Source organism: Ammospiza caudacuta, chromosome 18, assembly GCF_027887145.1.
Source record: "Ammospiza caudacuta isolate bAmmCau1 chromosome 18, bAmmCau1.pri, whole genome shotgun sequence".
Taxonomy (NCBI): Eukaryota; Metazoa; Chordata; class Aves; order Passeriformes; family Passerellidae; genus Ammospiza; species Ammospiza caudacuta.
In genome coordinates, this window is record NC_080610.1 from 11,280,083 (window position 1) to 11,297,290 (window position 17,208).

The 17,208-nt window shown below is 52.0% G+C and overlaps 1 protein-coding gene across 1 annotated transcript in view; it reads right to left on the reverse strand.

Moving 5' to 3' along the window:
- Nucleotides 1-230: 230 nt before the first annotated feature.
- Nucleotides 231-17,208, reverse strand: part of MYO18B (myosin XVIIIB) — a 71,121-nt gene continuing 54,143 nt past the window's right edge. The window contains exons 43-47 of the mRNA XM_058816491.1: nucleotides 9,172-9,305; nucleotides 8,080-8,241; nucleotides 2,693-2,870; nucleotides 1,621-2,560; nucleotides 231-842 (exon numbers count right to left, since the gene is read on the reverse strand). Coding sequence (XP_058672474.1) covers nucleotides 1,622-2,560; nucleotides 2,693-2,870; nucleotides 8,080-8,241; nucleotides 9,172-9,305 — 1,413 coding nt within the window. The 3' untranslated portion in view covers nucleotides 231-842; nucleotide 1,621. The remainder of the gene's footprint in view (nucleotides 843-1,620; nucleotides 2,561-2,692; nucleotides 2,871-8,079; nucleotides 8,242-9,171; nucleotides 9,306-17,208) is intronic.

Here is a 17,208-nt window from a genome sequence, read left to right on the forward strand (position 1 = left end):
GTGCATGGACATTGTGCATCCTTTTGCCCCAAACTTCTGACCAAGGAATAAGTTTGGATCTCTTCTAGTAAAGAAGGGTGAGGATGAGAAAAGAGGGTTTTTTGTGGAAGGAGGTGCTCAGCTCTGCACTGCAGAATTTCCACAGACCTGAACCTACTGTGGGGAAAGGAATAACCAGAAGGGACCTGCATGTCAAAGAAGCAAATATTTTATTGTGTAAAAACCAAGCAGACATTAAATAGAGCCCCTCCATCACCCATGTGCCTTGCAAACCACTGGGATGTGCCCAGGTGTCCCCCACAGGCTGCAGCCATGGAAGCACAGATGGATCCATCAAATACCTGTGGAATTATCAAAGTTTCAGAGCTCTGCTGTTGCTGGGTGTCACACTGAGACCCAAGAGCATCCTCAGGATTAGCTGCATTTTTGGGCAGTGCAGCGTGGGATGAGACACCTGGGCTGCAGCTCTGGGTTACAAGGGAGGGGTTTGGTGTCCCCCCAGCTCCCCTCAGAGCGGCTTTCCCAGGCCATGGCACATCCTCAGCATCTGTGGCAGCCGCTGGGGTTGAATTTAAGCACCAACTCCCAAGTCAAACAACTGCAGGAGAACAGGAAAGTCCTTGTCCCCGCGGCTGGCCCTGAGCAAAGCTGGGAAACAGGGCAGGAGCATGAGGAAACCACGGTGTGTCCAGGACCAAAATAAGTTTGTAGAACCATCCCATGACTTCTGTGGAGCCTTCTGCAGTCTCTGCTCATGTGAGGTGGTTCTGCCAGGAGTAGGGATGCTGTGTGCCCATCGTGGCTCCTCGTCACTGCGGGTTGGGGCTCGATGGAAACGGATCCTGCAGAAATTGGGACGTTGCATTATGCAAATTTGCTTCCTGGAAAGAAATGTTTTATTAACATGCGCTCCCTTCGCGTGTTGGCTTAGTCAATTTGGTCACAGCTTGACATCCAATAAGTTACTCTAAAGGCAATGGTTTTACAAAATGTTTTTCTAATCTATTTTAAACACTTAATTACAGTTGTGGCGCATTCATTAGGGACTCCGCTTTCAAACCTGGATTGCAGCAATAAATCCTAATTCTCCAAGTGTCAGTTGCAATCCAGACATGGCATCCAAGTGGGTGTCAGAGGCTGCTGAGGACTGGGGGAAGGATGTCTGGGCCATGTAGGAGCCCCATCCTCTGGAGAGGGAACCCCCAGTGTCCAGCCTGAGTTAACTTCTAATCACCAAGAAAGAAAATCACCCAAAAGAAATTTGGGCACCTAAGGAGGGAGTGCATGGGAGGATGAGTCCGCCAGGTGCTGTGGTGGCAACTGAGTGATGCTGGTTTTGGGAAATCCCAGTGAATTCCGAGCTGGTGCTGTGGATGCCTCTGGGGCTGTCCCTGGCACCATCAGTGTCCCCATTGCAGCTCCAAAGGCGCAAAGGCAAGGGGTGACCAGTCCCAGTGCCACACACCCCGAGGGACACCCTGGGGACGCTCTAACACACCAGGAGGAGCACGGGGACTCCTGTTCTCCCGAGCTCTCCTGTCCCCACACACTCCCCAGCAACATCAGCACAGCCAACGATGCTCAGGGCCAGCACCCCACATCGCTGCCTAGGACACTTACCTTACTCTTTGCCCAGATATTTCTTCATGATGCTGCTGACATCGTCCTCCCTGCCCTCGGCCTCGGCTCGGCGGCTCACGGCGCTGCCCTGGCTGCCGGCCCTGCCGCTGGAGCCCTCCCCGGCCGCCCTCGGGGGCTGCGGCCGCCGCTTGACGCTGTCGGCGCTGCGGGCCGAGCGCTGCGAGCCCGAGGATGAGGAGGCGTCGGAGACATCCCCGGGCTCTTCCCTGCCCTTGGCAGTGCCCTTGGTGTCGGAGGGCTCCAGGCTGCCCGAGGCGATGGCCTCGTCCTCGAAGCGCACGGTGAGGGCCCGGGGGTCCCTCCGGTCCCTGCGGGCTCTGCCCAGGCTGCTGGCCGAGCGCGACTTGCGGATGGCCGGCACGAAATCATCGAAGTCAACCTTGGTTCTCCTCTCGTAGTTGAGCGTGGGGATTCTCCAGCTGAAGGGGTCGCTCCCTTTCCCCTCGCCCAGCAATCCCTCCGGCTCCTTGCCCAGCTCCACGTCCTCCAGCGAGGGCTCCAGGCAGCTCCTCCAGGAGCTCAGCCGCGGCACCTCCATCCCCGCAGCCGGGGAGCTCGGCCGGCGGCCGGAGCCGTCCAGGCCCGGCAGGAGGGACTCGTAGGAGCCGAATTTCGATGCTTTTTTGAGCACTGGGGAACGCGGGGGCCCGGCCGGCTCCGAGGCCATGCTCCGCAGGCTGGAGGAGCGGGTGAGGCTGGCACCTGCTCCCTCTCCATCCCCTGCCCGATCCCCCTCCAGCCTCCCCGGGGGCTCCTCCAGGGCAGCCCTGGAGCGCCGCAGGGCCGCGGCGCCGGTGGTGCGGTAAATGGGCAGCGGGGACGCGTCCCCCAAACCCGGCTCCCGCTGCCGCCGCAGCTCCTCCACGTACTCGGAGAGGGCGGCAGAGCTGGGCACCGGCCCCGAGCCCACCGGGATCGACTCCGATGCCACCGGGACCGACCCTGATGCCACCGAGACCGACCCCGATGCCACCGAGAGCCTCCTCCGGCTGGGCACCGGCGGGGACACCCCGCGCAGCAGCGATGGGGATGTGTCTCCTATCCTATCCACCGGCTTCTTTGGGCTCTCCAGCTCCTCTTCTTCTGCCTGAGGTTTCCCAAATTCCCGTCTTCTGGCCGCCAGCAGGGGACTCGTGGTTCTCCCCGGATCTGCTGCCTCGGTGGGGCGGGCAGAGCTCCGGGAGGAGAGAGGGCGGCTCGGAGCGGGGTCCTTGGTGTCTCTGCTCACCCTGAACAAGAGAAATGTGGGAATAAGTTAAGAAACTTATCAGGTAAGTTGTAACATCAAGTTCTTTGTCTGCTGGCTGAGATGCGAGCTGCTGGCGTCTTCCCATTGTCATAATCACGTCATGAGGCTGATGCTGGAAAATAAAACAGTTCAAGGTACGTTCCACAGGAGCCCAGTCCCGTTTGTGGTTTGTAAAAACCCCCTGCCAACGTCAGAGAAACCCGTGTTAGTTTAGCTTGTGGGGTTCCCAGTGACCGGGATGTCATCCAGGAAGGACAAAAAGCAGTGAAAAGCTGGCATTGCCTTGGGAGTCTCGGGATGAACTCACTGCTGCATCCAGCAGTTGGGCAATGCCCAAGGATTTTATCTCAAATAAGCCCAGGTCAGCCAGCCTGGATAATTCCTGGTGGTGTGACCAGCTTCAGCTCTGCCAAGCCAGCACTTACCTCCAAATATCCTTCTTCTTGACAGATTACAGCAATATGTAGGATTTATTTTATTCCTGTCAAAGCCAAAGATTATTCACTAAAATTTTATGAAAGCGGCTCGCAGCGCACCCCCGACACATCTCAGTGTTATTGCTGGGCATGCTTCACCCAGGCTGTTGCTCAAACAGGAGCCCTGCTACACCTGGATCTGATGCTCCTGCACAGTGAGGGGGGATGGCCAGACAAGGGATCACATCCCAAACAAGGAATGGTGCAGGAACCACATGGGATCCACCTGCCACAGAAATGGGGGGACTGCAGCCACCAGTGGGGTTGGGGTCACTGGTGTCACTAAGCCCCTGCTTAGTGATCCCCTCCAAGCATTTTGACATTTTTGATCCTGTCCAAGCATTTGCTTTATGGCACGGTCCCTACTCCCAGGTACCCCCATCACTGCTCAGCCAAGGGAAACAAGGTCTGGCCTTACTGAGATGTGAATTTGGGAAAGAAAGGAGGAGGGAACAGGGCAGAGCAAAGCAGCAGGACCCAAAGAACAAAGGAATCTCCGGGAGGGAGCAGCAGTGATGAAGGTTCCTGCCCTGGGAATGCCGCTGTTGCCATGGGAATGGGGTGGGAGGGGAGAATTCCGGGACGCTCGCTCGGACCAGGCTCTGCTGCTGACCCGTGAAATAATTCACATTTGAGATGGGCTGAGGACAAACTCCAGAGCTGGGAAATGCGGGATTGCAGGAGGGAAGGGGCAGTGGAGCAGCTCCAACTTCCCGGTGCCCACTGGCACAGCCCAGGGCACAGAGATGCCCTCCCAAACTGGCACCCACCACCTTTCCCCGCCCGTTTAACCAGCCTAAATCTCTTTATTATTAAGGAATTAACCAGATATTTCATCTCCCTGAATCACTGCACCCTTCAGGCCCGTCCCATGCTGACACTGCTGAAGCACCACAGCTGATTAATAGTTTGAGACATTTCAATAATGCTGGATTTTAGGACCCTAAATTGCATCTTTCTTAAACGACTGGTGTAATCCTTCGGTGAGGTTTTGTGCAGAAATTGCTCCATTCATTCTGCACGTTCCCAAATAATATTGTAACCTGCGTGCTGCATGAATGGATTTCATAAATTAAACACCGGCATCAGGGTTTTTATTTGGGTTTTAAGGCTGAGATAAAAGTGAGTGGAGATGTGAGAACCACTAATGGGCTGTGAACAAGGACTGAACACGCTGTATTTATTGTCCTGTTCAACATGACTGACAGGGGATGCTTTCCTGAATATCTTTAGGGTCTGAAATGGAGTGAAAGCTGCAAAGGTGGGATTGTTCCAGCTTCCATGACTGCCCCAGAGCCCAAGCAGGGACTTCACACTCTCCATGCCCTGGTTTCCAGCGAAAGGCCAAAACTGCCCCATCCATCCTTGTCTCTCCCAAAAGTTCCCATTTTCTGCACCCATTAAACTGCCAGATGCGGGGCTGGATCGGATATTGGGAAGAAATTCTTCCCTGTGAGGGTGGTGAGGTCCTGGCACGGGGTGCCCTGAGAAGCTGTGGCTGTTCCTGGAGCCCTGGAAGTTCCAAGACCAGGCTGGAGAGAGCTCAGAGCAACCTGGGATAATGGAAGGTGTCCCTGCCCATGGCAGGGGATGGGACTGGATGATTTTGAAGGTTCCTTCCCACCCAAACCATTCCATGATTTTTTTCTTTAACTGTTCCCTTATTCCCTCCAAAATCATGGCTCACCTTCCTCATCCTCATCCTCCTCACAAGGCAGGACACAAGAGCCAGACAGTCACACCCCATCCTCTGCTCATCCCTAAATCCCTCTCTGATTCCCAGCACGAATTCCCAGGGCTCAGAGTGACCCCAGGAAGGCACAGGCAGCCCCAAAAGAATGTGATGCCACGGGAGGCAGGACCCTGAGCCCCTGCAGCCCTGAGCAGAGCCCTGCTCCTCCAGCATCCTCAGGGAAGATGATTTTCCCATCTTTTCCCAGCAAAAAATGGCTGGGAGGCACCTGGAAGCCAACAGAGCTCTGCAATCTGCCATTCACACCAAACCAAATGACATACAACAATAATTAGCGAAGATTACATAGCAATTAGTATGATTACAATTATACCAGTTGAAATCATTTATACAATAAAATCCACACATGCTTTGCAACACATGACCAGGGCCAAAAGCGTGGCTGGGATGCTTTTCATGGGAGCTGATAAATAAAACCCAAGACAGTTTCAGGGAGGGGAGAGACATTGGCCTCATTTCTGTCAGGAGAGGATTTTCTTGTCACACCATCATCTACACAAGAGCTCCCGGTTTCCCACGTAATGATTTGCTTCTGACACAATTCTGGTTAAAAATAAACCTGTCGGATCCCCAGCAGCCTTGGGACCAGGGCTCCTGGTTTTGTCAACCAGGGTGGGAGGGGAATTGCTGCCAGGGTGGTCCTGAGGCTGTGGATGCCCCAATCCTGTGGGATGCAGGATGGAGAGGCAGATCCTGGGGCTGTGCATCCACTCCCTGACTGCACCCCTGGCTAACCTCCCATCACAGCACAACCCTGACCTGCCTGGAAAAGGCCAGAATAAATACATAAACTTTTAAATTGCCTTCTTAATAATAATAAAAAAAATCATATTTATCACAACCCTGAGCTGTGTCATATTTATGGAGGCTTAGCTCTGCCGGCCAGCGTTTTGTACAAGGAATTTAAATAGCAGAGAATTAAAGGCGACATTAATCAAAGCTCTCCCTCCTGTAAGCACAGGAGTGATAAGAGCTGCCTGCTCTCCTCTGGCTCTTGGCAGCTGTTTGTTCAGCAAACAGCCCAGATGTGGTGCTGAGCAGCCAACACGAGCAGGACTCGTTTTTCATTACTGGGAGCCTGTGTAAGACAAAGGAATCTTAATAAGGAAGAGCTCATTTCCCTGATCTCATTTTTATTACCTCCAGTCTCGTCTCCTGTTTGTTTGCATTTCATCCCCTCCTCTCTCGATTTCCATCCTAGATGAGCTGCAGCCAAACACAGCAGCTCCCACACCAGCAGTTGCAATCAGCCCCTTCACCAGCCCCAGGACAGAGGGAGATGCTCACACTGAGGCTTTGATTTAGGCTCAGGATAAAGGCCACAGGCAGCCCAGCAAACCCCAAAATCCCAGAATCACTGAGGTTGGAGAGGAATCCAGGAATCCAATCCCCACCTTGTCACCCAGCCCACAGCACTGAGTGCCACCTTCCTTAGGGATGGGCACCCCAAACCTCCCTGGGCAGCCCCTGCCAAGGCCTGACCACCCTTTCCATGAAGAAATTCCTCCCAATGTCCGTCCTGAAAGCCTGCATATCTTCTACTATAAATCCAAAGTATAAATTGGATATATATGCCCGAAATAATATATTAGCCACAATGCCTGTTTTTCTGTCATTCATTAATGATCAGAGCTGGGTTATTTGGACCAAAGCCTCCTCAGCAGCACTTAGGAAGGGCTTTCTTTATTGTGCAGGGTGCCAGTGAGCTCAGCCCACTGCTCTCAGGGCTCCCACTCTTCACTGGTCTATGGGAGTTGGAATGGGATGATTTTTAATGTCCCTTCCAACCCAAACCATTCCAGGATTCTGTGACCTCCCCACAGGTCTGACTTGCTCTTAAACTCTGGCTTGTACCTCCCCAGACTGCTCCAGCTCACCCAGGGTGTTTCCTGCAGGGGAATTTCTCTTCAGAACATCATTTCTGACAACAGTGATTCTCCTGAACAAGGCAGGTGGGGGCTGTGGGGATGCAGCTCTCCGGAATCAGAGCAGGGAGATTAATACTAATGTCTGCAGTGAGACTGTGCTCACAACCCTGACAAATCCTGTCACCTTGGAGCATCTTCACCTGCAGGGAGCTGTGCCCAGCCTCAGCCTGGCACCTGCCCTGGTTATGGGGAGAAAAACTGGGAAAGCAGTGATCATGTCCTGAGACAGCATCCCTGGGGGAGCAGCAGGGCGGGGAGGTCCTGAATCACAGGGGCTGTGAGCAGGGGCACTGCCAGCCCTGCCCACCCTGAATTTCACCCCTGCTCACTCTGAGTTTGGATGGTTGGCACCTTGCCCACCTTCCCTACAGGGGGATGATGCTCTCTGGAGCCCACTCTGCTCCCTGCCCTAGGATTCCATCCCTGCTCCATCTCTGCCCTCACAAACCTCCAACACCTTCCTCCATCCTCACCAGCTCTCTCCAAAATGCAGCCCCAGACCCTGATCTACACAATTTTTCCAAACTCAAGCCATGGGATTGTTTCACATATGAAACACAAATTTCTCTGTGACACAGAAATGGGGTTTTTCTCTGGACTGGGTGGTCCCTCTGATGGGCACCCACAGAGCAAAGCATTTGGGCTGTGCAGGTGCTTGGGCCCCTCTCCATCTCTCCCCTAGCCCATCACCATCACCACCAAAAATTAACATATTTGATATTAGAACAGTAGAAACGCACCCCTCTCCCTCAGCGGCGAGCATATGGCATACAAACCCTCAAACAGGCTGCAATGCCTCTTTAAATTATCTCCAGAGAACACATCAAGGCATATTTTCCTGCTTGAAGCACGTTTTTGATGTAGTGACTTTCATCTGGCGTTTCACTGATCCCCGGCGTGGCAGTGACTGCCTCCCTCGATTTGATGTTTTAACCTTAAACGCCACCCAGGAGCTCCATCCTGCGCATCCCAGAGGAAGCTCCCACACGTCATCACCACCCAAGACCCCCAGGATGGGCTGGGGTCCCTCACCTGAGGCTCTGGGTGCTGCGGCTGCCCACGGATGGTGCTGAAACGCTCCCAGCCACGCTGGCACTCAGCAGGGACGTCCAGCCTGAGGAGGAGCTCGGCCAGGACTTGAGGCTCTCTGCAGGCTCCAGGCTGAGCACGGAGCCAACAGTGGAGCAGGCATCCCTGGGGGGACAGGAGAGACATTCCTAATGAGAGAGTCTGTGAGAATTTTCCCTCATCTGCCTCACAATTGTCGTTGGGGCACCACTGGAGAGAAGATCCCCTCCGTCTAGAATCTCTGAAGGAGAAAGACACACGCCAAAGGCCCTGAGACCTGAAAGCTCAGTGTTAAGTTATTTGTTTTCACAGGTGTGTTTGCTGTGTGCTAAGAAGGGGGCACCGTGCCCTTTGTGCAACAATAGCAGCTCTGGAAGCTGTCCCACCTCTCGGCCTGGCTGGACTTCTCCTGAGTTTTGGGTGGTCTCCCACCAAAGACCCTCACCTGTTTTACAACCACCATGACAGACAGACTGAGATGTAAGGAGCCTCTCCATCAAGGACTGAGACATGGAACCCCCATGTGAAAAGGCCCCTCTGCTCCCTCCAAGAACTGGGACTGAAAACCCCATGTGAAAAGGCCTCTTTTCTCCCTCCAAGAACTGGGACTGAGACCCCCAACCCAGGGGAGGTGTGTGGGGGAGGCAAGCTGACCAAAGCGAGATGTTTGCCTGCAGGTTGTGACCGCTGGACCAAGAAAACAGTGCACTTCTACTCCAAACCAATCCCAAAGTGCCAACATCACTGCAGAAAATGGAGAAGAAGAAGAAGAAGAAAGAAAGGCTGGACATGCCCAGATTCCTCCATCTTATCCCCATACCAAAATCCTAAAATCTACATTTTCAGCCTGTGATCATTTTGCTATTACACCGTTCAAACCTGTGTGACTTTCACGTCCTCATACAAAGCTGGCAACTTGCTCCAAGGGCCAGAATCAAATCCCCAGGTGCTCTGGGCAGCATGCCAGGGTCTCCGAGCCCCCTGGCGGGGTCCTCAGCAGCTCTGGACACCCGGAGGGATGCACTGAGTTCTGACACCCCCCAGCCCTGCTCTCACCTGTCAGCGTCGCTGTCGTCGCTGTCCCTCAGCCCCTCCAGGGCCACCTGCAGGTCTGCGATGCGGCGCATGGAGGTGCCCAGGTCAGCCTGCAGCCCCTGCCGCGCCTCTGCCAGCTCTGCCAGCTGCTGCTCCTGCACAGGGGACACCAGGAGAGGGTCTGCGCCTGCCTTGGGGGCTGCTGAACCATCCCACACCCAGCCCAGTGCTGCCTGTGGGGCTGGTTAGCTGCACCATGCCCTGCGGTGCTTGTGAACATAAACTGCATCTTCCAGCACCTTCCAGTGATTAAAGGGGCTCCAAGAGACCTGGAGAGGAATTTTGGATAAGGGCATGGATAAGGGCAGATTGAGATTGCTAGAAGTAAGGCTAATATTGGGGTTGTGATAAAGAAGATTGGGGAGGATGTTGATGGTCAAATAGGTTCTTTGATAAATAGTTTTACTCCACTTCTTTGATAAATAGTTTTACTTCCAGTGCTTAAAGGGGCTCCAGAAGAGCTGGGGAGGAATTTTAAATAAGGGCATGGAGTGACAGGACACAGAGAATGCTACCCACTGTCAGAGGCAGGGTTAGATGGGATATTGGGATGAAATCTTTCCCTGTGAGGGTGGTGAGGCTCTGGCACAGGGTGCCCAGAGAAGCTCTGGCTGTCCCATCCCTGGAAGTGCCCCAGACCAGCTTAGGACAAGGCGTGGAGCAACCTGAGATAGTGGAAGGAGTCCCTGCCTATGGCAGGGGTGGGACTGGATGAGTTTTGAGGTCCCTACAACCCAAACCATTCCAGGCTTCACAATCTGACACGACCCACCCATCTCCATGGACCAGCATCTCCCACCTTGCACACCAAGGGCACCAGCCTGGCCCTGCACCTATGCTCATCACATTCCACATCCTTCCAGCTGGGAAGGAACCCCTCCTGCTGTTCCCAGGCCATCACAGGGCAGAGAGGAGGGAGCAGCAGATCCACAGTGATGGAAGCTGCCAGCTGTGAAATCGCCACGGCAGCGGTGACAAGGTGAGGGATGACTTGAGACAGGCCAGGGCACAGGAGCTGGCACACTGTCACAGTAAATAATGGAAGGCTTGGAATCACCAGGCACACAGGGCCTGGGGCAAGAGCATCTCAGTTCATCAAAACATGGAAAGGAACAGCCCAGTTCGGGTGTCACAGCAGCTCCTGGGAACGCGCTGGCGTTGGGGAAAACTTCACTGCTGATCAGAAGTTTTCTGAAACTTGGTGTTTCCAACTTCCCTCCTGGCTCAGGGAGAAGGTGGAAATGAGCTGTTTCATCAAGGGAAGAGTTTCATCAAGGACTGCAGGGGCTCAACCCTGAGAGGAGGAAAGAGCCCCAAGCTCTGGGTGCCCACGTGCCTGGGTTCAATATTTGGGACTGCAGGAGCAGGGAGTGGAACTGCTGCCTGATAAAGAGCTGAGCCCTTCCACAGGCTGATAAGAGCGCCTATTGACTCACCTGCAGGCCATGGCACAAATCAAATACAGTTCAGTGGCTGCATTTAATTCCACTCCTCTGTCCTGCTGCTGTTAACAGCCATGGGCAGGGAGGCACAGAACAATATCCCCCTGCCAGCACTCCAAAACCACTTCTCTGGCCACAAACACAGAAATTCCCTGAGATGGCTGTGGGAGCAGCAAACAGAATGCCCCGGGGGCTGGAGGGGTCCCCCTGGCTGGTGGGGTCACCCCTGAGCTCGCTGCCTTCTGCATGATGCTGGGAATGATGAGAGGGAAGGGACCATCCCAGGTGATGCTGCTGAGATGGGGCTGCCCCTGGCACCCCCAGGACACCCCTGGCACCCCCAGGACACCCTTGGCACCCACAGTTTGTGGCACACACACTGGTGGCCTTGGGAGGGGGACCTGGGATCTATCGCCCACCCGAGGGGTGATTTCAATGTGAGCCACAAAATCGATGTGACACTGCTCAACCCCACATCCCAGCTGTCCCAAATCTCATCCACGGAGGCTTCTCGTGTTTTTCTCCATACCCTACAATTGTCTCAAGGAAAGGAATAATTTCGCCACAATGATTCAATTTCAGATGGAAAAGCGCTGCCTGCAGAGCACAAATTGACAAGGCCCAGCACCAGGCCCCTGGCACCCAGGGAGCTGCTGGACACCTTTGACACAGGTTGTTTCCATCTAAATGTAAATCCAAGGAGCTTTTCTCTTTCCACACAGTCCCTGGGCTGAGAACTGACACCCTCACACAGGGCAGAGCTGGCTTTTTGTTTCCTCTGAGCAGAAAATGGGGAGAAATAAAGGGAAAAAGTCACATTATTGGGCAATTTGCACCATGAGGGACCTGAGGGGCTAAAAGAGGCATCCTCTGCTGTTAAACCCCTTTTGGCACCAACATCTCTGGCTGATCCCACCAAAGCAGCCAGACATGCACAGCAGGACCAGCCTGACCAGCTCAGAACCCCTGGCTGATATATATTTCATCATCAATAAATAAAATATACGTTCTGCCTGGTTCTGAATGCATTTCCAATCCAGATTCTCCCATTGCCCCAGAGCAAAGGTCTGGCTCTGTTGGTGGGTCAGAATCCATGGTTTCAGAAGGCTGAGGTTGATCCCTGCTGACAGGGAGCCTGGATTAAAGGTTTCCCCAGGAACAAGGGGACAGGAGCTCACTCAGTGATGCCTGGCACTCACCAAACCCACAGGGAGTTGCTCTCACTCCTGAAAATATTCTGCACATCCCTCATGGAAAGGGATTTCAAAACCTTCTTTTCCTTAAGAGGCTTTTTTTTTTTTTTTTTCTCCCAGCTAATTTTGTCTCAGAATTATCTGAAAAGAGGTTAAAAGGAGATAAACAAAACCAGCAGTGCAATGATCCCCGGGACTCCAAAGGATTCCCAGGCCAGCACCACGTCCTTGTCACCACCTCATGTTTATTTTTGTATTTTTGTATTTTTGTATATTTTTGTATTTTTGTATTTTTGTAATTTTGTATTTTTGTTTGTGCTTCTGCTGTGACAACACCACCACCTCTGCTCGCTCCCATCCACCCCGAGTCAAGTGTAATCTAATTAATCCAACTCGAATCCCTTTTTCTTCTAATAACTGAGCCCGCACCTGCAGAACTCATCCATCATGATTATTTTTAATTAAGCCGTTAACTCGCGGGGTTTTGGGGAAAGTTTGAAGTGACAAAAATTCGCTGGGTTGAAGGCTGCAGTGTGAGCACCGTGTAATTGGTGCGTGAGCAGCTGATGGATTCCTGAGGAATTCACTCTTTTTAAAGGCAAAGCAGAACCACAACAGCCCTAATTTGCAAATAGGCACCGAGCTTTCACTCCTGGCTCCTCCATCACCTCTAAGGACCGGCTGCCTTTGATGGTAATTGTCATTAGAGCTCCTCAAAGGTGTCAAAAAAAAAAAAAAAAACAAAAACCAAACAAAAAAACCCAAAACCAACAACACACCCGCAAAAAAGCAGCCAAAAAAAACCGAAAAAACAAACAAACAAAAAAAACCCAAAAAAACCCCTAAAAAACAAACACAAAAAAAAAAAAAAAAACCACAAAAAAACCCAAAAACGCGAACCAAAACAAAAACATAAAAAAGCCAAAAAACCCGCAAAACAAAACAAAAAAGCCCCCCAAAAAATAAAAATAAAACAAAAAAGCGCCCAAAAAAACCCCAAAAAACCCCACAAAAAATACCCCAAAAAAACCCAAAAAACACACAAAAAAACCATTAAAAAGCCATAAAAACCACACATAAAAAACACTAAAAAAACATAAGAAACCAACCCCCCTCAAAAAAAACACATAAAAAACAAACAAACAATAAAAACCCAAAAAGCAAAGAACCAAACCAAACCGACAAAAAAAAAAAACAAAAACCCCAACCAAAACAAAAAAAAACCCAAAAAGCCAAAACCACCCCAAAATAAAACAAAAAAGCTCCCCAGAAAATAAAAACCAAAACAAAAGAGCCTCCCAAAAAAAAACAAAACACAAAAAAACCCACACCAAAAAAACATTTAAAACCTCCAAAAACAAAAAAAAAAAAACACAAAAAACCCTAAAAAAACATAAGAAACCCAAAAAATCCAAAAATCCCAAAAACACACACACATAAAAAACCCCAAAAAACATTAAAAAAAAATTTAAAAACCAAAGGACAAAAAAAAACACACACAAACAAAACCACACACAAAAAAATCGCACCAAAAAAAAAAAAACAGCAAAAAAACCCTTATTGTTTGCAAATGAGCAAAACCCCCTAATCCTGGAGTTCCAACTCAGTTGTATTACACAACGTGGCCATAGCAGGGCCAAGGCAAAAGATCTGCCAGCAAAAGAACCAGGAAAAAAACACTGAGCCTCTCACAAAAAAAAAAACCCAACTTGTGAAGAAAATCTTCACACCTGCGCTTCAGTTTTCTGTAAAATGAGTTAATTATTGCGCTGATGAGTTTCACAGCTTCATTAAAGAAAGCTGGTTTTAGGATAGCACCCACCAGCCCCCCTGGTGTGCTCAGGGGAGGGTTCAGCGGAGCTGTGCCGGGCACAGAGGGACAGGAGTCCGGACACCCAGAAATCCCTGGATTGTGCCTCAACCGGCCAGGGCTCCATCCCAGCTGGGTCAGACCCTGTTTTTCCCGAGGAATTCCACCAAAAAGGCGCCTGGCTCTCCAAAGAAGAGACCTGAGCAGCTCCTGCCCATGGCTGGAGCCCTTTGCTGAGTTTTCACCCCAGAGCCCTCGTGCAGATGTTTGAATTGTGCCATGAAATCCAAACTCTGCAGGCAGCTCAATCAGAGCAGCGCGGGCAGCACCATCCTCCCCGAGGAGCAGCCTCAGGAGGGAAACCCAGACACTGGGACGGCCACTCATTGTCCCACATTCCTGCTGCTCCTAGCCCTTGTCCATCCCTCCCAGTCCCTGCTCCATCCTTCACAGTGCTTCCCCACCCTTCCCAGACCCTGTTCCATCCTTCCCAGCCTTTCTCCATCCTTACAGAAAGAGTGGTCAAATACTGGAATCATCTACCCAGGGAGGTGGTAGAGTCACCATCCCTCGAAGAGTTTAAAAAAAGACTGGATGTGGCACTTGGTGCCATGATCTAGTTGAGGTGTTTAGAACATGGGTTGGACTCGATGATCTTAAAGGTCTCTTCCAACCTAGAATTTCTGTGATTCTGTGATTCTGTGATTCCCAGCCCCTTCTCCCTCCTTGCCAGCCCCTGTTCCATCCTTCCCAGCTCTTCTCCAGCCCTCTCAGACTCTGTTCCGTCACTCCCAGACCCTGTTCCATTCTTCCCAGCCCCTGTTCCACCCTTCCCAACCCTTCTCCACCCTTCCCAGCTCCTGTTCCATCCCTCCCAGCCCCTGTTCACCCTTCCCAGACCCTGTTCCATCCTTCCCAACACCTGTTCCATCCCTCCCAGCCCTTCTCCACCTTTCCCAGCCCCTGCTCCATCCTTCTCAGACTCTGTTCCACTCTTCCCAGCCCTCCTCCATCCTTCTCAGCCCTTTCTCCATCCTTCCCAGCCCCTGTTCCATCCCTCCCAGGCCCTGTTCCGTCGTACCTAGCCCTTCTCAATCTCTCCCAACCCCTGTTCCATCCTTCCCATCCCTTGTTCCATCCCTCCCAATCCCTGTTCCATCATTCCCAGCCCTTCTCCACCCTTCCCAGGCCCTGTTCCATCCCTTCCATCCTTGGCCTGTCAAGCTCTGGGTGCCAACCCAGCAGCTGAGAATTGAGGAGCTGCTGCAGGCTGGGATCCAGGTTTTATTGGGAAAGGAGCTCCAGCTCCAGGGAGGAAAAACCCAGGATGTGCAGCCAGAGCAAAGAGAGTCCAGCAGGGCCAAGTCCTACCCCCATCATTACCAAACACGCCTGGAAAGTGTTCAAAACCCATCCTTCTTGCAAAATTCATGAGGCAGAGCCATCTGCCTGGCAGCCAGCTCTCGTCCCTGCTCCTCACTGGGTATTCCCTGCTGAATGGCACAAGGCTGCCTCCCTAGTGCCCTGAACTGGGTGGGAAAAGAAGGAGGGATGGAATGGAGACACCCTGAGCCTGGCTGGGGATGGTGGCGTGGGATTTTCCACTGATAAATATGAGCTGTGAGGACAAAATACCTCCTATTCTGTATATTTTATATATATTCCATATATATCTATATATACAGGCAGCAGCTCTGAAACAAGACAGGATTTTTAACCCAATCTCTGCCAGGAATTTGTCCTTTCAATACCCTCCTTTAAACCTGAACAGTGTGTGGTAAAGTCCACAACATCACCGCCGTGTATTTAAATAAGTTTTTCAAAAATTGTTAGGAGCAGAGCACGACTTAAGTAATGTCAAGTGAATAATTCAGGCTGGATTTATAATTGATGGGGGATTTAGCAGGAGCAGAGCCATAAGTGGCTTTCTATTAACTATTGATGCTCCCCACCAGACTGGGCTGGGCTCCCTGATCACAGCTCTGGCCCATGTTTAATTCAAGTGCTCTTCAGAGGACACAGTCTGGGGATGCCTCTGCTACCAGGAATATCACAGCAGTGCCTGGAGCCAGTTCCTACTGAGCAATCCCCATGGGAAAGCTGGGATGGGGAGCTGTGTCTGGGGGAGCCCCCCTGCTCCTTTCTCCTGCCAGATAACCCCAAATATCTGGATAAACCCAGAGCCCTCCGTCCTGCCTTACAAGCTCAGCTGTTTGTGTCTGATTTGAGGGAGGTGCCTCTAAAATCCCTTTCAGACCTCTTTGCACGCTTTATCTGGGAGAACACAAGAAGATCCTGTACCGCCCCATATGAAACATTCAGAAAGCTGCTAAAAATACAGGCACAACCCCCAAAAATACAGCAAAAAGAACACACCCCCATCCCAACAGAATCCATGTTCCAAGCACTGCCCTTCCAGCAGAGCTGCAACAAACACCCAATATCACAGCACCCACAGCCACTGCTCCCCAGTCCCTTAAATCAGGGAGCCCAGAACGCCCACAGCACCTCAGCAGAGCCTCTCTCTTCTCTCCATCCCTCCCAGCCCTTTCTCCATTCTTCCCAGCCCTTCTCCATCCTTCCCAGACCCTGCTCCATCCTTCTCATCCCCTTCTCCATCCCTCCCAGCCCCTGTTCCATCCTTCCAAGCCCTTTTCCATCCTTCCCAGCCCTTCTCATGGCTCTGCAGAGCATCAAAGGCTGAGATTTGACCCCATTCCATGCCCAGGGGAGGCTGGAGCAGGCAGGGCTGAGCCTGACAGAGCAAGGGCAAAGCCTGACCCCGGTGCAGGCAAAGGATTGGGAATCGTTCACACCACCCCCCTCGGCAAGGCTTGGCAGCCTCGGGGCAGAATAAATCCTGAAATCTCCTTGATTGCTAACTAAAAGATTATTGATAAAATAACTGCTCCTAATTCAGCCCTGCTGCCAGCAGAAGTGCAATATCTTTCAATTACCACTCGGGAGCAAGGCTTTCCCTTGGATTACTGGAAGAAGCGACGTGAAAAGAGACTCTGGAAAGGGCTGGGAAGTGAAGGTGAATCTATTTCTGCAGCTCTCCAAAGCCAGCTGGGGCTCTGCTTGTTCAGAGTGGATTTAGCTGCTGGTTGGCACTGTCTGTGCAGACACAGGGCGGGTTTGGCAAAGCCAGGAGCTCCAGGAGGAGCTGGTGCTTGGGCTGAGCCTGGCACAGCCAGCCTGGCACACCTCAGCACTCAGGGCCAGGGCATTTCGCACCCACTGTGGCTCTGCCTGACATGAGGAGAACCAGCATGAGGAGCCGCAGGAATGACCTAACTTGGAATCACAGATTCACCTAGGATGGAAACACCTCCAAGATCATCCAGTCCAACTGAAACCACATCCCCAAGTGCCACATCCACACATGAACTGCATTTCTGTGAGAGCAAGCAAAACCGCATCATTCCCACAAGAAAAAATGGAGCAGAGTGACTGTCCAGGCTCCCAGACCAGCCATGGAGAAGGGAATACGGAGATCCTCAAGGACAGCTTTGGTTCAATGGTTTGGAGCTGCAGAAAGCTGCAAAGCAAT